Below are 18274 nucleotides of genomic sequence, written 5' to 3' on the forward strand. Positions count from 1 at the left end.
TAGAGACTGGGAGTGGCTAAGTCATTATGCAAGGTAGCCTGTTTCCTCTTGTTTTTTCCTACCCCTCCCCCCCCCCCCCCCAGATGTTCTGGTTTAACTTGGATTTAAACTTGGAGAGTGGTCAGTTTAGATGAGCTATTACCAGCAGGAGAGTGAGTTTGTGTGTGTATGGGGGTGGGGGGGATGTGAGAAAACCTGGATCTATGCAGGAAATAGCCCGACTTGATTATGTACAGAGTTGTCACTTTGGATGGGCTAGCACCAGCAGGAGAGTGAATTTGTGTGGGGGGGTGGAGGGTGAGAAAACCTGGATTTGTGCTGGAAATGGCCCACCTGTTGATCACTTTAGATAAGCTATTACCAGCAGGACAGTGGGGTGGGAGGAGGTATTGTTTCATATTCTCTGTGTGTATATAAAGTCTGCTGCAGTTTCCACGGTATACATCTGATGAAGTGAGCTGTCGCTCACGAAAGCTCATGCTCAAATAAATTGGTTAGTCTCTAAGGTGCCACAAGAACTCCTTTTCTTTTTAGTAAATATACAGACCATTGATAACCTTGCAGTAGAGGTAAGTCTAGGGCATTATTAACCTACTGCACTAGAAGCAATGGGATTCACAGGACCACTGAAATATAACAAATGGAAGATTAAGATAACAGCTCTGCGCATATACACTTGCTGTGTGGAGAGAACTGACTACGAGGAATTCTTTCACAGGTGCCATATGCCCGATACATTGAACTCATGGTTTCTAGTAGCCCCACTTCATGTCTGTATATGTCTGGTACGAATGAAACAGGAGGGTGAAGCTGGGAAATACATGTGTCGCTATATAGTTCATTCTATGTGGGAAGATGTTGAACAGCATGGTAAGGTGATGGGGATTGATTCGGTTACTCTGAAAGAAGCATGACAGAAAATTTCTATGCAGCTATATTGGGGTATGATGAGGGGATTTTGTCTGATGACCATGTACTGGCAGCAGCCCTTTGGAGAAACCTTTTCAATAAGCACGGAGGGCCCCAGGCAGCTAGTGGAGTATGTGTGCAAGCGGTTGCAGTACCTGGATGCTATAAATGGAGAGGACTGGCTACTGACTGGTGAAGTGGCTTGGCACCCTCTTGTGGAGAGTAATGCCCAAAGAATCCTGAAGCCAACTTCCCCAGCGTATAATAATGAAGGACTCTGGGACCTTCAGTCAATGAACAAGGTGTTAAAAATCAGCTTGTACCTAAAAGTGAGGTTCTTATTCTGTGGGGTACCTAAGAAGGGAAGAAATAAATATTTGCTGTTGAAAGAATATATTTAAATAAATAGCCTTTTTGTATTGATTTTACATGTTGGTAACCTGACAGCAGTACTCTTTTGAATATTCTATCTGGGATTAGATGCTGCTAGTTCACTTGAGGAATGCCTGGCTGTTGCAGAAGCATAAAGTTGACCTTGTAGGTAGGTTCTGAGAGACAGCGTCCATCCTTTGAAAACCAGATATCTTACCAAAAGTGATAGCTACCTCAAGAACCGGGTTCTCTGCTCTTTAACTGGCAAGAGGGGAACTGCTTCACACAGATACAACATTACTCTTTCTGCTCCATGAAAAGTTGCTAAGCACAAGGCTGAGTTCTGCGTGTTCTCAACATTGATATGCCTCTATCCTGGCTTTGAGGGGACAGAGTCTATTTTTGCATTAAAATGCTTGGGAATTGGCTGAGAAGATCTTGAAATGATTTTTAATTAAAGCCCAGGTTAGGGTCAGACTGTGACTGGCCCTTTGCACAGATGCACAAGGAGAGGTAGATGCAAGGAGCTGGAGCCAGGGCCAGGCATGTTCACAGTCCTTGCTAACCTCCTTGGGTACTAGCCACCAAGAGGGAGGGGATAGGGCCATGGTAGGACTATGGCTAAAAGTCACTTTAGAGTTTAGAGCTGTGCTCTAGTGATTGCTTCAGTACAGTAACATCTCAATGGTCTATTCATGTTCTCTAGGGGATAAAACTATGCTCTACCCACAAAGAAGAGGTTCAAGACCTTTTCTAGTTAACATTTTAACTAGTTAAGCAGGCAATAGTTACCCCAGCAGTATTATTCAATGAAAACCTGCACCAAATAAATCAACAGAAAGTAGGGCTTTATTGCACAAACTAAAGGTCAACATGGGGTTTCTAGTTCAGTGACTGTGTTTTTTAATAGGTACGTCTTAAGGATAAAAAAAGCAGTACACAGGTATGTCTAATAAGTCTTTATTTCCAAACAGAAATTGCAAAAATATTCCATTACAGAACAATATGGAACTGGTACAGTGTCCTAAGAATGCATCATAACTGTGAAACCAATGTGTTTTGACATAAAATCATTAGGCACTTTAAAACATAAAACAAAGTATAAATTAAAATCAACTGACTGATGTCTCAACAATACAACTTCACCTCAGTTTCCTGTTATAAAAGCAAGTGGTGATGCACACGTACAGTAGAGGGGCATTGCATGCCTCCTCCTAAATGCTACAGACAGACAGTTATACATTATACTGTAACATCTTAATATGTGAGAACAGACAATAGCAAGTGCATATCTTAAAGCATAAGAATGTACAATGATAGATTTTTAAGAGACCTTTTTGGAAATAACATTAGCAGAGCCTACACCATCAGCATCATTTTTTCTGGTGAAATGCACAGTCCTAACAGCTCAAAGAATGTGTAATAACAACAAGTGTGATATTCACATATAAAAGAAACAAAATAAAAGCAAACCCAAACAATACACATTTTGGAGACATTGAAACCTTAGGCAAGGGACACAAGTTTTAAACCTTTCTGAGACCATAGTTATGTGTTATGATGCACGGAATTATCTTGAAAATGAAAATGTATGTTCACTTATAACCTTATAAACTGTCATGTAGTTTAGAATCTCCCCATTTACCACTCTCCCTTAATTTCAGTCTGTGCATCACATGGACTAAAACAAAAGTAGAAATGGTCTGTAAAGAAGCTTAAATCGTAAATCTGCTTCAACCAGTATCTCAATTTGCAACCATGATTTTGCACCTATCAGTTTTGCAATTGTCTACAGGCACAATTAATCTCACCAAGATGTCTAACTGATATGTACAATCAGTTAGCTGGATTTCAAAGAGCTAGATTCTGGAACTGGATCTAACCATACACACCCCTGCACCTGTGTCTATCATCTTGGATTCCGCAGTGTGTGAATTCAGGAGAAGGTCTGCAGGGGTGCACTCGGGTGATCCAGTTGCAGATTAGGATGTTAGGTGACATTATTTGAACTCACAAACTATCCTTGCAAATGGGAGGCTAGGTTTTAAAATCTGTCCCTTAGTATGTCTGTAAGAGTTTTGTATTGGGTCATTCTGTAATAAACTGGGGGAGTCACAGGAAAGGCAAATTTTGGGGGGAAAAACCCAAAGTTTTTTCCAATGGATTAACTCCTATAAATAAAAAGGCAAATGGAAGAAAGATTCTCTCACTTCTGAAACCACCAGGATAATGAAGTCTCTTGGTGTAACATGGGTCTTTATTTGCTCTGACTTTTCTAGAGGAAGTAAATCCAGGAAGCAATTGTTCAAAATGACAGATGAAGAGTTACTTGTTAATGGAGAATTCAATGAGATAATCTCAAAATTCTGCCATTGGGATGCATCACTTTTTTTTCTTCTATTTTTGGAAAAATAGTTTGTAACTTCTCGGTCTCATTCTAACAGAATTTAATTTAATTAGGTATTTGATGTAATTAACATTAAGAATATAAACAAAAGGGCCAAATATGAAGCAGTTATAAAAATGCACATATAAAACATGTGTAAATTACAAATATATTAAATATACTTCAATTTCACAGGGGTGTAGGAATATTTCTATAACAGATAAAATTTAAAGAAAAAACAGTAATTTTTTTTTTACACTTTATTTAAACAGTCTTTTCCCCAATACTTTGCTCTCAGCTAAGCTCAATGATTGGAATATTTAATGTTTAATCTAATGTAGAATGAAGAATTAGTGTTATCTGGTCAAAGATGATATTTAGTAAACAAATATCTGAGATTTAGCGGAATATGTACAAAGGATAAGAAAATTATATATTTGACTTGATCATTCAATAGACTCCCCAAGAGATCATGGAGATTCTGCTGGTAGCAGAAACGGGTTATTAGAATTTTGTCCTATTCTATATTAAAATCTGTGAGTAATAATGAGCAAAGGAACATCACTTCCTGTAAATCAAAAGCACAGAAACAAAGGCTCAGACCAACTCCCACTAACGTTAATAGGGTTCTTTCCAGTGGGGCCAACTTTGCCTCTGCTCTCGCCCCTATAATCTCCACTGGTGTTTAGGGACCATACAGGAGCCACAAGGGGCCAGGGGAGAACTGCTTCATCACAAGACTAGTTTGGGGCTGTCCATACACAACCCCACCCCCACTACAATCCCTGGCATAGGGCATGTGGCTTGGGGCAGGACACTGGAAGAGCTCTACTGCGGAGTTTTAATGGAACGCATCAGACGTCCTAACTCCTTGGAAGGTTTTATGCCTGAATGTCAGCGAGTTGCAGGAAGAAATGTAAAGGGTGACTGAGGTTTTGCAGTTGGTTTCTTTGGCTGACAGGTCCATTTTGTATGCGGGCCGGGATACTCATCTAGGGTGGAGGAGAAATGCCCATAGTGGTGTGCACTACCAGGGTTCTGGGAGGCACAGCATAGAATCTAGCCCATTGTCCTTAGCAGGAGTTGAACTGAACTGAGAAGAGAATACAATTAACTAAACTGGTTTAAAAAAAAAAACCAAAACAAAAACAGCCATAGGCCTCTGATCCTGCAAACACTTACACACATTCAAACAAGTAGTCCCATTACATCCATGAGTTTACTCACAGTGCATAAAATTAAACACATGGGTAAGGGCTTATCTACTTGGGGAAACTGACTAGTGGTATAACACCCTAGTGTGGGTGTAAAGCCAACAGATGCCCATTCTCAGTGGGCAGAATCGAACTGAGGACCTCTGGAGCTCAGTGCATGAGCGTCTACCGCTCAAGCTAAAAGCCAACTGACTGTTAGCTAAGGCTATAGAGCAGTCAGTCAGTCTCTCTCTCTCCACCCCCAGCCCCCCCACTAGAGGGGACAACACCACACCCAGAAGGTGTGTAGGTTACATACTTCCCCTAGCTGAGGAAGCATGTCCTGAGCTTCAGAGACTTCTTCTGAGTTGAAATCCCGGACAAGCTCCCACTTGTAACACCAACAGACCCTGGTTGTCGGCGGGCAGGATTGAACCTGGGACCTCTGGAGCTAAATGCATGAGCCTCTATGGCATGAGCTAAAAAGCCAACTGCCTGTTAGCTAAGACTGTAGAGCAGACTCATTTTCTCTCTCTAAGTGGTCTCGTGCCCGTGCCCGTGCCCTCTAGTGGCACCAGCACTCTATTGCACAATCCAAATGACTTTTTTCTGCAATAATTACTCTTAGTGGAGGAATTTGCAGGATCAAGGCCTTCAGTAGAAAAAGTTAATTGCCAAATGTAAACACATCAGACCGTGGAGCTAATAAATTACACACTTTTGTCCACCTTGTGAGAAATGAACAAAAATGTCAAAACATTTTTAAATTATAATAATTTGACAAGCAAAAATTACAAATGTCACATAGTGGCACCATCTTAAGATTGTGCTTTGTTAAATTTAACAAATAGTCCAAAGATTTTCCAGATAAATTTTGTTTGCGTAAACAATTTTGATCACAAGAAGTTCAAAAACGTAGCAATCACTATGTCAAAAATCATTCACTTTTCTCCTTAAGTGTAAAATATTCCCAAATTATAATAGTGCAGTTTAATACTCACAAATCATCATCATATCAAATCCAATACCAAACTTCTGATATACACACAAATTTTCTCCTTTGGAATCACCACCCTGGAATGAAAAACAAAACAACAACAAGTGTCACTGTTTCTTGTACATAAGTAAACGGTATATTAGATTCAAAATAAGCCAATTTTTTACAGTTCTTGTAACTTAAGCCTGTTTTGCCTCACACATCTGTATTCAGACTTATGTTAGAATAGAGTCTCAGACATTTGTTATACAACATCATAGACTCAGAATCCTCAGGGTGTGGAAAGGACTGATAGTGAGCTATCTAGTTCAAACATCTGTTCTCTTTAGAGGAGGGCTCTAAGATCACTAGAACATCTACAGTAGTGGTTATTCAGCCGTGCCTACAGTTAGGCCACCGTGTTGAATCATATTAAAGAAGTTCTGTATTAAAATCACAAATGAGTTTGATTCCCCAGAGTTTAAATTCCAGGGTATTACTAATTAAGAGGTCTCTTGGTTTTTGGTACTGTTTCTCTCCCTCTATGTGTGAAACTTGCAAGCTGCTAATTGTGTTAGTACATTCTAAGACAGAGTCTGTTCTCAAAGCAATTCACAGAGAGAGAGACTCAAAGCAATACTCTAACAACAGAAACAGCACCCAGAGACTCCCCACCCTTTTGTTGTATTAACAATTGTGATTAAAATAGAGATAGAGGATGTATGTGGATGGATGCTTGGTGTGGATAATAACTGAATGATCAGGGAGGTGCCAGCCTAAGAATCCAGTGTCCATCGGCTGAAGAAGGCGTCAAGTGGAAATAACCAGAGGACCCCCCGGAGGGCAGACTGGAATCCACCCAACAGCCTCAAGGATGGGAGAACCAAAGAACAAGATAACATCTTGGAGCCGTCAGGAATGTGCTATCTGCTGATTGATTCAGCAACAGCATGATGAAGCAATTCCCATAGACTGGCATAGGAAGAAATTCCTATAAAAATAGACTCTAAAAAGTGAGAACTTTGGGGTCTGATTCTGCAAACCAACTTCCAGGAGCATCAGACAAGGCCCTGCTCCCTCCTCATGTCCAGGCCACCTGGCCAGTGGCTTGGCATGAGCAACTCTAAGGCTGGTAACTATGATAACAACCTTGCAGAACCTGTGTGTGTGTGTGTGTGAATGAATGTGTGAATAAATATGAGATTGAATGGAATGTTATAACTAGAACTAACTGCTTACTATGATTCTTTCTGTATTCACAATAAATGTGGTATTTTGCCTTTTTCCCTTTAATAAGATCCTGCTGGTTTTTATTTTATTGGTACAACAACCGCATGGTATGCCTCTATCACCTTATCAGCAGCTCCTATCAGCTAAGCAGGGTCAGGCCAATGGGCCTGTACATGGGAGATACAAATATAATATAATATTTCTACGTCTGTAGAGGTAACTTTCAGCGTTTCAGATTCTTGCATTTCTTCTGGAAGATGGTTCCCTCCCCTTCCTGATTAAAGTTAGCAGAAATTAATTGTAAATAAAATGGTTTCCATTTACAATTTCAGATCCATTATATCTATTCTGAGGCTTGCTAATTAGACAAGAACAATTTATTTTCATCGTCATTATCATTCCCATTGCAGCCCAGATCCAGCATAGCACTTCAGCACATGCTTACCTTTAAGGTGTGTGAGGCGTCCCACTGAGTTCATAGAGTCGACTCATGAGCTAAAAGTTAAGCACATGCTGAAGTGCTATGCTGGATCAGGACATATATGCAGTACTATAGCAATGGCAGCTGCTGCTAAGGTTGCATGGCTCCATAAGGTGCTATATAGTCTTCTCTAGCTTGGCTGGAAAGACATTATTGCTTGCCTTTTTATCAAAACTAGCTGCCTTTGGACCATCTGACTATAGCTGAAAAGCCCAACCCCCATTATTAGGCTCCACAACCACCACCACTGACCTCAAATATTCAAACTGAGGCTCAGATGAAGGCATATTCAGCTGTACCTTTCCGTCTGGCCCTACCTACCGAGGCTTTGCTAGCATCAATGATACCCATCCCCTTCCTCGCCAAGGAGCAGCTCAACTCCATCACTCTGCTCAGCTCCTCCTCCTTTTGCCCCTCTGATGGGCAGCCAGTAATATTAACCTGCTTAGCCACCTCTCCTCCTCTTACCTCTGAGGTGGCTCAGTCCTCCCTGCTTCACTCCTGCTCAGCTTCTCTGGTCAGCCACCCACCCCAGTGAGCAGCAGCTTAATGCTATGTCAGATACCCTTCAGTCTGGAGCCAGTCTCCTTGTCTCTTTCTGGCAAGCAGAACTTCTGGCACGTTTGCTTATCCAGGTACTTGAATGAGGCTTCTGAACAATAAGATTTTTGCCAGACTAATTAACTTATCATTTGACATTTTTTCTTGAAGCCAATTCTTCTTCCTGCTTTTTCTAAGCATGGAAAGGGGCTATTTTTCTCCTCTGGAACCTATGTTTATTTGAATCCTCCAGGCTTATCTGGTTTAACCAATGAGCAAACAAGACTGCTCAACCACAGAGCCATAGCAAAAATGACTTAGTTATCTAATACAAAATAATCCAGATCAGTGATTCTCAACTTTTTTGATACCATGGACCAGCTCACTGCCTTCCTCATCTGTGTCAGGGAGATGTCAGGGACCAGTGCCGGTCCATGGACCGGTCATTGAGAAACACTTCTAGATCATTCTTTTAATATAATTCCAGGATTCTGCTGCATCTCTCATTTTCTCTCTCTGTGACAAAGTCTGCACGTATTCCAGTGCAAATACGTGTGTGCCTAAGGACGTGCCTGCATGAGGGTGTATTTAAGTAGATGGAGCTCCCATACTGCTCTGAACTGATTCTACACATACTAGCCATCAGCTGGTGGAAAATGGTGCCGCCTCATTGACATCAGTGGATCTGCGCCAAATTACACGGCTGGAAGATTTAGCCCACAGCATGAAGTGCAATCTTCCCCTCTTCCTGGGGTTTGCCTTTATGGGTGACTCAAGCTGCAATGGAAACATAAGCCTCAGGCTAAGCTTTCTTCCTGACTACTCCTTGCGTTTCCTTGACAACACATCAGTAGCCCAAACCATAATTTCCTCTCTCTAATTTCCTTCCCTTATCGCCAGGGTGGGGTTAACAAGCCACACCTGCTACAAGGATTTATCAGGAACCAGTTACCATCTCCCTGCAGGGTTCGTACACCTGCTAAAAAGGGTGGGTCAACAGGAGAATCCTGCCACTTTGCTACAGTATATGAGAGCATTGCTCAATTGAGGTCAACAAAACACAGTGCTCATTTACAGCCACAGAGAGAACACTGTGGGCAAGATTATGGCTGAAACCTCTGTGGGTGCCCCAAAGGGGAAGAGAATATAAGGAACCTGCCCCAGTTGCACACACATTCAGGGGACAGACCCAGACCTAATCCTTGTGCTCGCCAGAGTGGAATATTTTAAAAAAAAAATTATGAAGACATCTGATTTTTACAAGATCATTTTTTCAATGAAAAGCTTCATTAAAAATTTCAACCATCTTAATAAAACATTTCACTTCTTTGTTGTTAAAGGATTAAATTCTTTCCTTTTGGAAATACAAGCCATTAAAGTCAAAAAGTTTCAATGTTACGGCAGTGCAATTTACTCCTCAGATTGTTTTTTTTTTTTTGCAGTTTACCATGCAAATCTGGCCACAGAAATGGTTTTCAGATCCTCAATCTGTCAAGCATTGACAGTGTTTAATTCATCCATACATATGCTTAAGCTTTTTTGTGACTCCTATGTGCTCCATTCTGATGAAAAATTCATAAATGGCTTCCTATTCATTTTCCTAGCTGGCATACTTACTATAATTAAAGTTATATGGCATAGTTATCATGATTAATATTATATGAAGTGCAAACAGGGGAAACCGCAGGATGTAAAAAGCATAGCAACTGTATGTGTGATTACAAAATGCATTATGTATTTCTCAACATTCCCTATATGCCATTCCTTTTTACAGTTAGAAAGTATAACCTAGTAAAGTGTGTACCTCCCCATCCCCCATTCTATTAGGTATTGTAATGTTATGTATAAGCAATCCTCATTCTGTTTTCTTCTTTTGAACATGGGAAGATCTGAAACCACTGGAAGAAAATTGTGCTTATTTGGCTGGGCCCAGCAGCCTGAAAGTTTAAAAGGTAGCAATCTTATCGTTATGAAGCAACTGTGAAATATATATTTGAAAGTGCATTTTCTAAATAGCACTGAAAACCATTTTGAAATCAATTTCACAGTCTAAGCAGAAGAAAAAGTATTTCTTAGCTTTTGAACTTTCAGATTGCTGGGCAGTTTTCTTTTATATAACTTGAAAAATACTGGAGAAAGATTATATCAGTCCAATTAAAATACTATATTCAGGTCTCATTGTAACCTATTTATTGGTGTTTGGACTCCCATCTTTTGGAGAGTCAAAGTCCTAGTGACTAGGAGTCATTTTGGAGAGCCATAGTGAGTAACAGTACGAGATGTTGAGCTGGAAATTTTGACGTAGCTGAAGGATATTGGCAGGTTGTGTTTTGTCAACAGGTCAAAAGAATCTCACAACCAAATCTTTCCACAGTCAACTGTAATTTGCACTCAAGATCTGGGGCCAAGTTCTGTGCTGCATCTCTTAGGATGCAGAACAAAGAAGATGCAGCCCAGGCAAAGAGGGTACAGTGCTTCATGCCTCTATGATTCTGGGATGCTCTGTGGGCCAGTGCAATCCCCAAAGTAAGTTACAGCAGTCCCAAGAGCTGCTGTAACCTATGGCAGCTTCTCCACGTTCATCAACCAGCTGCTCTGCAGACCAGAACTGCAGCAACATGGAGTACTGTAGTCACTCCCTCTCCTTTTGCCAACCTGGCATAGCCACTCTGCAGGGACATGTGGGTGGGGGGCACAAGGTTCCATACACCTGCCATATGTTGCCTCTTCTCTGCGTGAATTTCTCCATGGACTGCTTGGCCCTTTTTATGGTCCCGTACACTGTTGGAGCAGTGTAGAAAGGTTTAGGCAGCACCAGAATCTTGCCTCTTCTCTTTCAGGTGGTAGAATGTGTCGGTCTTAAATAAAATAGCCCACTTTTAATCAAAACAGGACACCTTGGGGAATCCATCACAAAACACAGAAGACTGGCGGGCACAGATTTGGGGCAACAGAACACTATTGCTAGACTGCGTTGTGACAATCATGGATGGTGCTGCCAATCCTTCATGTATGCAGCAATGCACCCTTCAGAAGTTGACCATGTGGAAGAAAAAGCTGGAGTTGACCCGAACCTTTGGTACTGTACATGTAGGCAAAGCAGTCAATCCTCCCTCTAACTCTCATAGACTCTTTGGGAATAATGTGCATATCTGGGGAACAGCACCCGGTTGCAGAAAAGGCAGTTTTGCCCTGAAACTTAAACGGAAGTGTTTTATCTTTGAGGAATCTGACGTACCTTTTTAGTCTGAGTCACATTTACCAAACTGCAGCTTCACAATGCCCTTCCCATGAAGTTGGAGAATCTGGTTGTATTCTTTGGGCATCGCGTGGAAACCCGGCTTGGGCAGTTGGTTGTCATAATAGTGGTGACTGATTGGCATCTCCTCTGTGGTTTTAGAGAAAGGCCAGAAGCCATACAACTTCACATTCTCACACAGTTCAATAGCAGCACTAGCAATCATAAAACCAGAAGATAATCGGTATGCTTTCACGCCCTTAGTTCTCCAGAACTGGGCTAGACTTTTCAGGTACCTGGGATGAAAAAATATCGCCTTCTGTTTTGCTCTGAACTCTTGTAGAGTGTGGTATACTTTGAAAGAAGCAGCTGTGTTGCTTTTGAAGGAAAACGCTGGCAATAAAAGGAAAGCATTTCCATAACTTGCAATGTTCTCCAGAAAGGTCACCTTCTTTTCATTCAGCTTGTTGTATCTGTCAAATAAAATGACTAGTGAACTTATCAGTTTTAGAGGGAAAAAATGCTTGAATTCAATATTCAACAATTTATTATTGCAGGCCAGATTTTCTCAACTGCTTGAGCATGTAATCTGTGAGCACGATTACTACATGTACAGATTAAATGGCAGTAACTGTAAATGATATGATCACAGTTTTGCATGTGCTATTATGAAAATCTGGTCTTATATGAATTATTTAATAATCACAAATTCACTATGCAATTTACTTAATTTCACAGGAGTTGCCATACCAAATCAGACCTGTGGTCCACCTAGTCCAGAATCATGTCTTCAAAGGAAGGTGCGAGAAACCCCACACATTTAAAAATGTGCACATTAGCATATACCATAAAAATCTTTATGCAAAGTAGTCACTACACGTGTGATAGCTGCTTTACAAATGTAGGCTGCAACCATGCAAAGACTTGTGCATGTGCCTAACTTTAAGTATGTGAATAGTCCTCATGGAGTTAAAGTTAAGCACACGCTTAAGTCTTTGCGGAATCAGAACCGTAGCTGCTTTTTAAATACTACTGGACTGATTTTCCAGGCTGATGACACCCAAAGCTCTCACTGACTCAGCACTTTTGAAGATCAGACCATACTTCTAATGAATTGCCAGATCTCCTGTCAAACTGTTGAGCCCTCCAAAATTCTGCAATATAAGGAAAATGGTCAAAGTGATTTTGCTTTGGGACTTTGTTTCAGCCCTGCAATAGTCTTTACATCTGTACTGTAAATGCCTTGAAAACACAGTTCATAACAGAATGGCTGATCTGACTTCAACTACAGTGTTGTGAGAAGAGCCCCACGCTTAGCTTTAATTAGAAGGGATTAAAATTAGAGCAGTTCTCTAGACAACCCTTTCCCTCTCCTCCTTCTAAGGCACTTACAGCTTTCCCTGAAAAATACAATCATTGAAATGGCCAAATCCCAAAGTCCTGACTCATTTTTATTGAGTCCTTATGAAGGCTGATGCTGTTAACTTCAGTCGAGATTTGCCTGAATAAAAACCGGAGTAAAAAACTTAGTGGAACATCATGATTAAGCCCAAGAGCAATAAATAGCTTCGATAGCCACCAACGAAACTACCTTCTTATGCTAAACCTCTGCTTTTGCTTTTACTTGCAACCCCACTGAAGTCAATGGGCAAAATTCACTGCAGGTATAAGCCACTAATACATCTCCATTTACATCAGTAAGGGTTGCGAGCGCATCAAAGCGGAATTTATTCCAAAGACTCCAGCTCTCTCCTTGATTCAATGACAAACTTCTTTCAGAGAGACAAGATGGGGAGGTAATAGCTTTTACTGGACCAACTTCTGATGCTGAGACACACAGAAGCTGGTCCAATAAAAGATATTACCTCACCCACCTTCTCTCTTTCTAATATCCTGGGACCGACATGGCTACAACAAAACTTCAGTTTTCTGTGTATTCAATTGTTTTCGTCTCACTTTTAAGCTAGAGTCAATTTTGTCTGGTTGGTCTGTTTGAGGAATACAGAGAAGACAAACTGTAAGATGCTGTAAGATTATTAAGCAATAAATATCAACATACCACACTGATTCATTTGGCAGATAAGCACTAGCTAGAACAGCTAATGGCCCAATGTGAAACTGAAGGTTATACAATAATTAGCAAGTTCTAATCAGACTTTTGTTGTTGTTTTCTTCCCAAGAAGGGGAAGCAAGCAAAACACTTTGGAGGAAAAAAAAGGGAGATCTACTTTGGGTTGGATTCTTTAGTGTTCAGACAATGCATTACAGAAATTTAGGCCCCAATTCAGGAAAGCACTTGAGCATATTCTTAATGATAAGTCCCACTGATGGGCCCTAAATGATAGTCAATAAGCAATAAGCTCAGTTTTTTGCTTAAGGGCTTTCCTAAATCATGGCTAGAATGCCAGCTTTAGAGAATGAACTTGAGATGAGAAATGCTGCTGTTGCTTCTGGTTAGGAACATGTGGTGGGTGCAAACAGAGGCACTGCTCATCTCTGTATTGTTGACTCATTTCTGTCCAAAAGGACTTGTTTAATGGGCTTCCATTCGCTTGTATGGCTTTTACCTGGGAATTAAGGATCACTAATGAAGTAATCAGAATGCATTGCCCACCGTGATAGCTTCCCAAAGGGTTTAACAACAAAATCTAAAGCATGTCCAACAATTAAACAACATTTCACAGGAACAAAAATTGGGGTGATACTTACTTCTGTGCTATGATACTTGGATTAACAGTCACGAGATTTGTTTTATTGCCAACATCTTTGCTAACACTTCCTGTGGTTGGGGGAAGGTTACACCTGAGATTTAGAAACAGTTATTTAAACAGAACCCCAGCACAAATGCCCTGCTGTTATTCTATGCAAATTCCTCGACTGCACCATAACATTTATATGTCACCTCCCTCTAAGCACCCGAAAAATAAATAAATATTAATGAACCCTTACTACATGCCTGAAAATAAGTATTTAACCGGTTTTACAGAGGAGTACACTGAGGTACAGAGTGTCACATTTTCTCCAAATTACACAAGTCAGTAGCCAAGCTAACAAAAACCCAAGAAGTCCCACCTCCCAGTTCCCCTGCTCTAACCACTAGACTATATCCTGCCACTATGTCCTTCCAAGATAAAGTAATGCAGCTCCTCTAAAGGTTTTCTGTAGTTTTGACTAAAAACAGTGAGATTAATACTAAAGATGCAATTGGCATAGTGATATTATTGCCTGCCTCAAAGATGAAAATGGAAAAAAGTGTCCAACTACTAATGCATTCCAACTACTGATTCAGTAGTAAATACTCAATTTCTATTAAAGGTAAAAGAAAAAAGTTTTAGTCTGAATTATGTTTACCAACACTTATGTTCTTTAAAAACCTGCTACATTTAGGTTTAGCATCACTTCTATTCAAGCCAATCATCTAAACTAGACATGGCAAGGCTTCTCTTTTGTCTTGTTTACAAGCACAGATGTAAGTCAAAAATAAGAAAGGTGACAAAATCCAGTGGAGATGGGTGTGGACTCAGAGGTCTGCCTGCAAGGTTGTTGCTCATTCACATATTGGAAAGTTTCTGGTGGAGAACAAAGTGGAATTTTACTTCCACAACCTGGAGTGAGACTCAAAAGGAATCTCTGCCACCCAAGCTCAGACCCACGGTGTCAGGTGGGCTCGAGAGCCCAAGCTGCCACCCAAGCTGCAACATCCACACTGCTATTTTTTGTGTACTAGCTCAAGCCTCACTAGCCCAGGTCTATCTACCCGGGCTGGGAGGCTTGCTCTCAGCTGCAGGATAGACATACCCTTAGGCACCTCAGGAGGCAGTTAGGTGCCTATGGGGATTTTCAAAAGTGCCGAGGTGCCCAACTCCCATTGGGAGTTTGAGAAGCTATTTAGGTGCCTACCTTTAAAACCCTTTCCACTCAGCATTGCAAGGCCTAAAAAATCTTAAAAAAACCTAAGCCCAAGGCCCCAATCCTGCAAAACATGTAACCATCTGCTTGACTTTATACCTGTGAGTAGTCCCCTGAATGTCAATTGGTAACATTTTTAAAAGTACCCAAAGTGACTTAGGCTCCTACAACCAGTTTTCAAAGATATCCGAAAATGCCAGTAAGGGCCCAGGGGATTTTCAAAAGTGCTCAAGAAGGTTAAGGTGCCTGGCATGAAGACTAAGGCAAGGGTAAGCATGTAACATTTAATGCTAGCTTGGGTCACAATAAAAAAAAAATCTCTTCTCCTGATCAGAAGAAAAATACCCCTCAACCCTAAATGATGCTCAATAAGCAAAAATTGGAGTTTCTCAGAGGCTCAACCCCCAAACTAGAACACATCCAGGTTCATACAGACTCAGATTTTATTGGCAGAAGGGACCATCGTGATCATCTAGTCTGACCTGCACATCGCAGGCCACAGAACCTGACCCACCCACTCCTGTAATAGACCCCTAACCTCATGCTGAGTCACTGAAGACCTCAAATCATGATTTAAAGACTTCAAGTTACAGAGAATCCACCATTTCCATGACCTGTGCCCCATGCTGCAGAGGAAGATGAAACCCCCCCAGGGTCTCTGCCAATCTGATCTGGGGAAAAATTCCTTCCCCACCCCAAATGTGGTGACCAGTTAAACCTGAGCATGCGGGCAAGACCCAGTAGTTAGACACTTGGGAAAGAATTGCTGGCATTCCCTGAAATCGCAGGTGTGTGAATACATGTGCACTTTTCTCTGCTTCTGCTCTGTTCTTATACGCACTCAGAGTAGTGAAATTTACAGAGCAGAACATGATGCGTGGCTATTGTGTTGAAAAATGGGGCAGACAGGCTGAGAGGATGGGGATGGTGGGCATGTGCATGCCAATTAACCATAGCACAGCCATTTGGTTTACTTTTTGGCCTACCAATCTTGACAGAGTCCCTTCAAGCACTCTAATCCCAATAGTGTTTAGGAGCTCTTACCTAAATACAAAGTCAGACTTATCGATTTCAGCTCCGCAGCTGGAGTTTTTCAGAATGCCCCCATTTCCAACCACTGCACAGTGCTTAAAAGGATAGTCCAAAAGGGGTGGGGACTGAAAAGAACAAAAAGAGCATGAACAGAGTTTGGGGTAGGGTGTTTTTTTTTTTTTTTTTGGCAGTTCTAGTATATGGAATCAGAACGAGAACTACTTGCAGGCTAACGCCAGTAAATTGCAGAGAACGCACACAGAATGCGGTACATGTCTGCCACAGTCAGAGGTAACAGAGAGGTGCAATGAGCAAGAATGGACTGTGAGCTGCTATCTTCGCTTTCAACAGTTTGGGGAAGTAACTTTGCATTGTTAAAATTGAAAAAAAAAAAAGATAAATAACTTGCTTTGTTTCTTTCCTCAGAACATATTTGATATATGTTTACCATATAACACTCCTGTTATGGACAGTATCCCCTGAGGGACACAGGGTATGTCTACACTGCAATGTAAGCCCAGGGTTAGTGGGACTCAGGGTTAGTGGGACTCGAGTCTACTGACCTGTTAAGGAATCCTGGGTTTAAGCATCTACACTGTTTTTAAAACTATGTTAAGACTTTTCTAACCCATGCTTCAAATTGGGGCTCTGGCATCCACACTGCTACACACAGACCTGAGCCAAACCAACCATATCCCAGAGTCACAAGTGCTGCTCTAGCCCTCTGACCGTGATGGACTGTGGGAAAAAAACTTTACTGCCCACCCTTCCTATTACAGGAAGTCTGAACAGCCTGAGCCTGTCGAGTAGTCATTGTGGTTTGTGCATTCCTAATGACTGGAGCCAGTGGCATGGAGGAGACGCCTTCTGAAGAACTTCTCTTGCTTGTACTTTCACTTTTGTGACTGGCAAAGCATCCATGAGGCACTGGTGGACATTTCAGCAGCATTTTCTGTCCCACCAAAGGTACCGGACGGATTTCCTGATGGGAGTAGCAGGAGGAGTACCCTGGCATCGCAGACTCACACTGGCTGCTGCTGCTTGGTACAACTGGCATAGCCACTGATGCCCCATATGTAGACCAGAGCTTCTGGCACAGGGCCATGAGCACATTGTCATGAATACCTGGGAGGACCAGCAGTGGGTCCAAAACTTTTGCATGAAGCAAGCTACATTTCTGGAGCTTTGTGAATAGCTTACCCCAACCCTCCTGTGTAAAGAGACAACTGAAGTCATCCTTGCTGGTCCAGACGCAGGTTTCTATAACTGTCTGGAAGCTGGCTATTCCAGACTGCTAGAGGTCTGTTGCCAACCAGCTTGGGGTTGGAAAGTTGACTGTGGGTAAAGTGGTAGCAGAGATCTGAGGCAATCAGGTGTGGGGCTCTTTGGTGGAGGAGAGGGTTTCAGCAAGGAAGCAGACACTTGGAAAGTGGCTCCTGGAACAGGAGCGGCAGCTAAGGGAGGACAGAGCTCAGAGAATGGTTTCAGCAATTCCTCCTGCCGTTGCTCCAGGCTTCCATCCCTCTTCTTCTGGTACTGGACCTGCTGGTCTGCTGTGTCAAGAACATTGATCATAATGTATCATGGAAATGCTTTGTTTGGAATGGCCCGTGAGCAATTCCTGATGAACAGCAGGCAGTAGAGGTGGAGTGGCCTGAAACAGGACAAGAAACAGAGGGATACTGTCTAAAGTAGCTCAGTGGAGGAGCACAGAATTAATTCTTGTGGAATCACAAGGACATAAAACAATACATTTTGAAACTGAACCGACATGTATTGTGAAGGGGATGCTTCAGTCCATATTCTCTCTGGCCACAGCCTGGTTATTTGCAGTTACAGCACCATGGTTAAAATTACAACCGTTTTCTGTTTTATAAACATTTTATAACAAGTGGCATATGGAGCACATATGTGGGGGAGGATAGTGCCCTTGCTGCAAAGGCTTCCCCATCATTTCAGGCCTTTCACACTTTGGAGGACATAAAACTCCACTTGTGGTGCCCTATTG

General features: G+C 41.7%; 1 protein-coding gene and 1 pseudogene across 3 annotated transcripts in view; one reads left to right on the forward strand and one right to left on the reverse strand.

Moving 5' to 3' along the window:
* Positions 1-608: 608 nt before the first annotated feature.
* LOC125630823 (ubiquinol-cytochrome-c reductase complex assembly factor 1-like) lies at positions 609-1310 on the forward strand (annotated as a pseudogene).
* A 917-nt stretch (positions 1311-2227) lies between these two features.
* ST8SIA6 (ST8 alpha-N-acetyl-neuraminide alpha-2,8-sialyltransferase 6) overlaps positions 2228-18274 on the reverse strand; it is a 50563-nt gene continuing 34516 nt past the window's right edge. For 2 of the 3 annotated variants that reach the window (XM_048838019.2, XM_048838020.2), the window contains 4 exons: positions 16279-16391; positions 14035-14127; positions 11326-11798; positions 2228-5934 (listed from right to left, as the gene is read on the reverse strand). In XM_048838019.2, the coding sequence (XP_048693976.1) occupies positions 11330-11798; positions 14035-14127; positions 16279-16391 (675 nt within the window). In that variant the 3' untranslated portion in view covers positions 2228-5934; positions 11326-11329. The remainder of the gene's footprint in view (positions 5935-11325; positions 11799-14034; positions 14128-16278; positions 16392-18274) is intronic. The other variant, XR_007354937.2, reaches the window with a different exon arrangement.

Source organism: Caretta caretta, chromosome 2 (genome assembly GCF_965140235.1).
Source record: "Caretta caretta isolate rCarCar2 chromosome 2, rCarCar1.hap1, whole genome shotgun sequence".
Classification (NCBI taxonomy): domain Eukaryota; kingdom Metazoa; phylum Chordata; order Testudines; family Cheloniidae; genus Caretta; species Caretta caretta.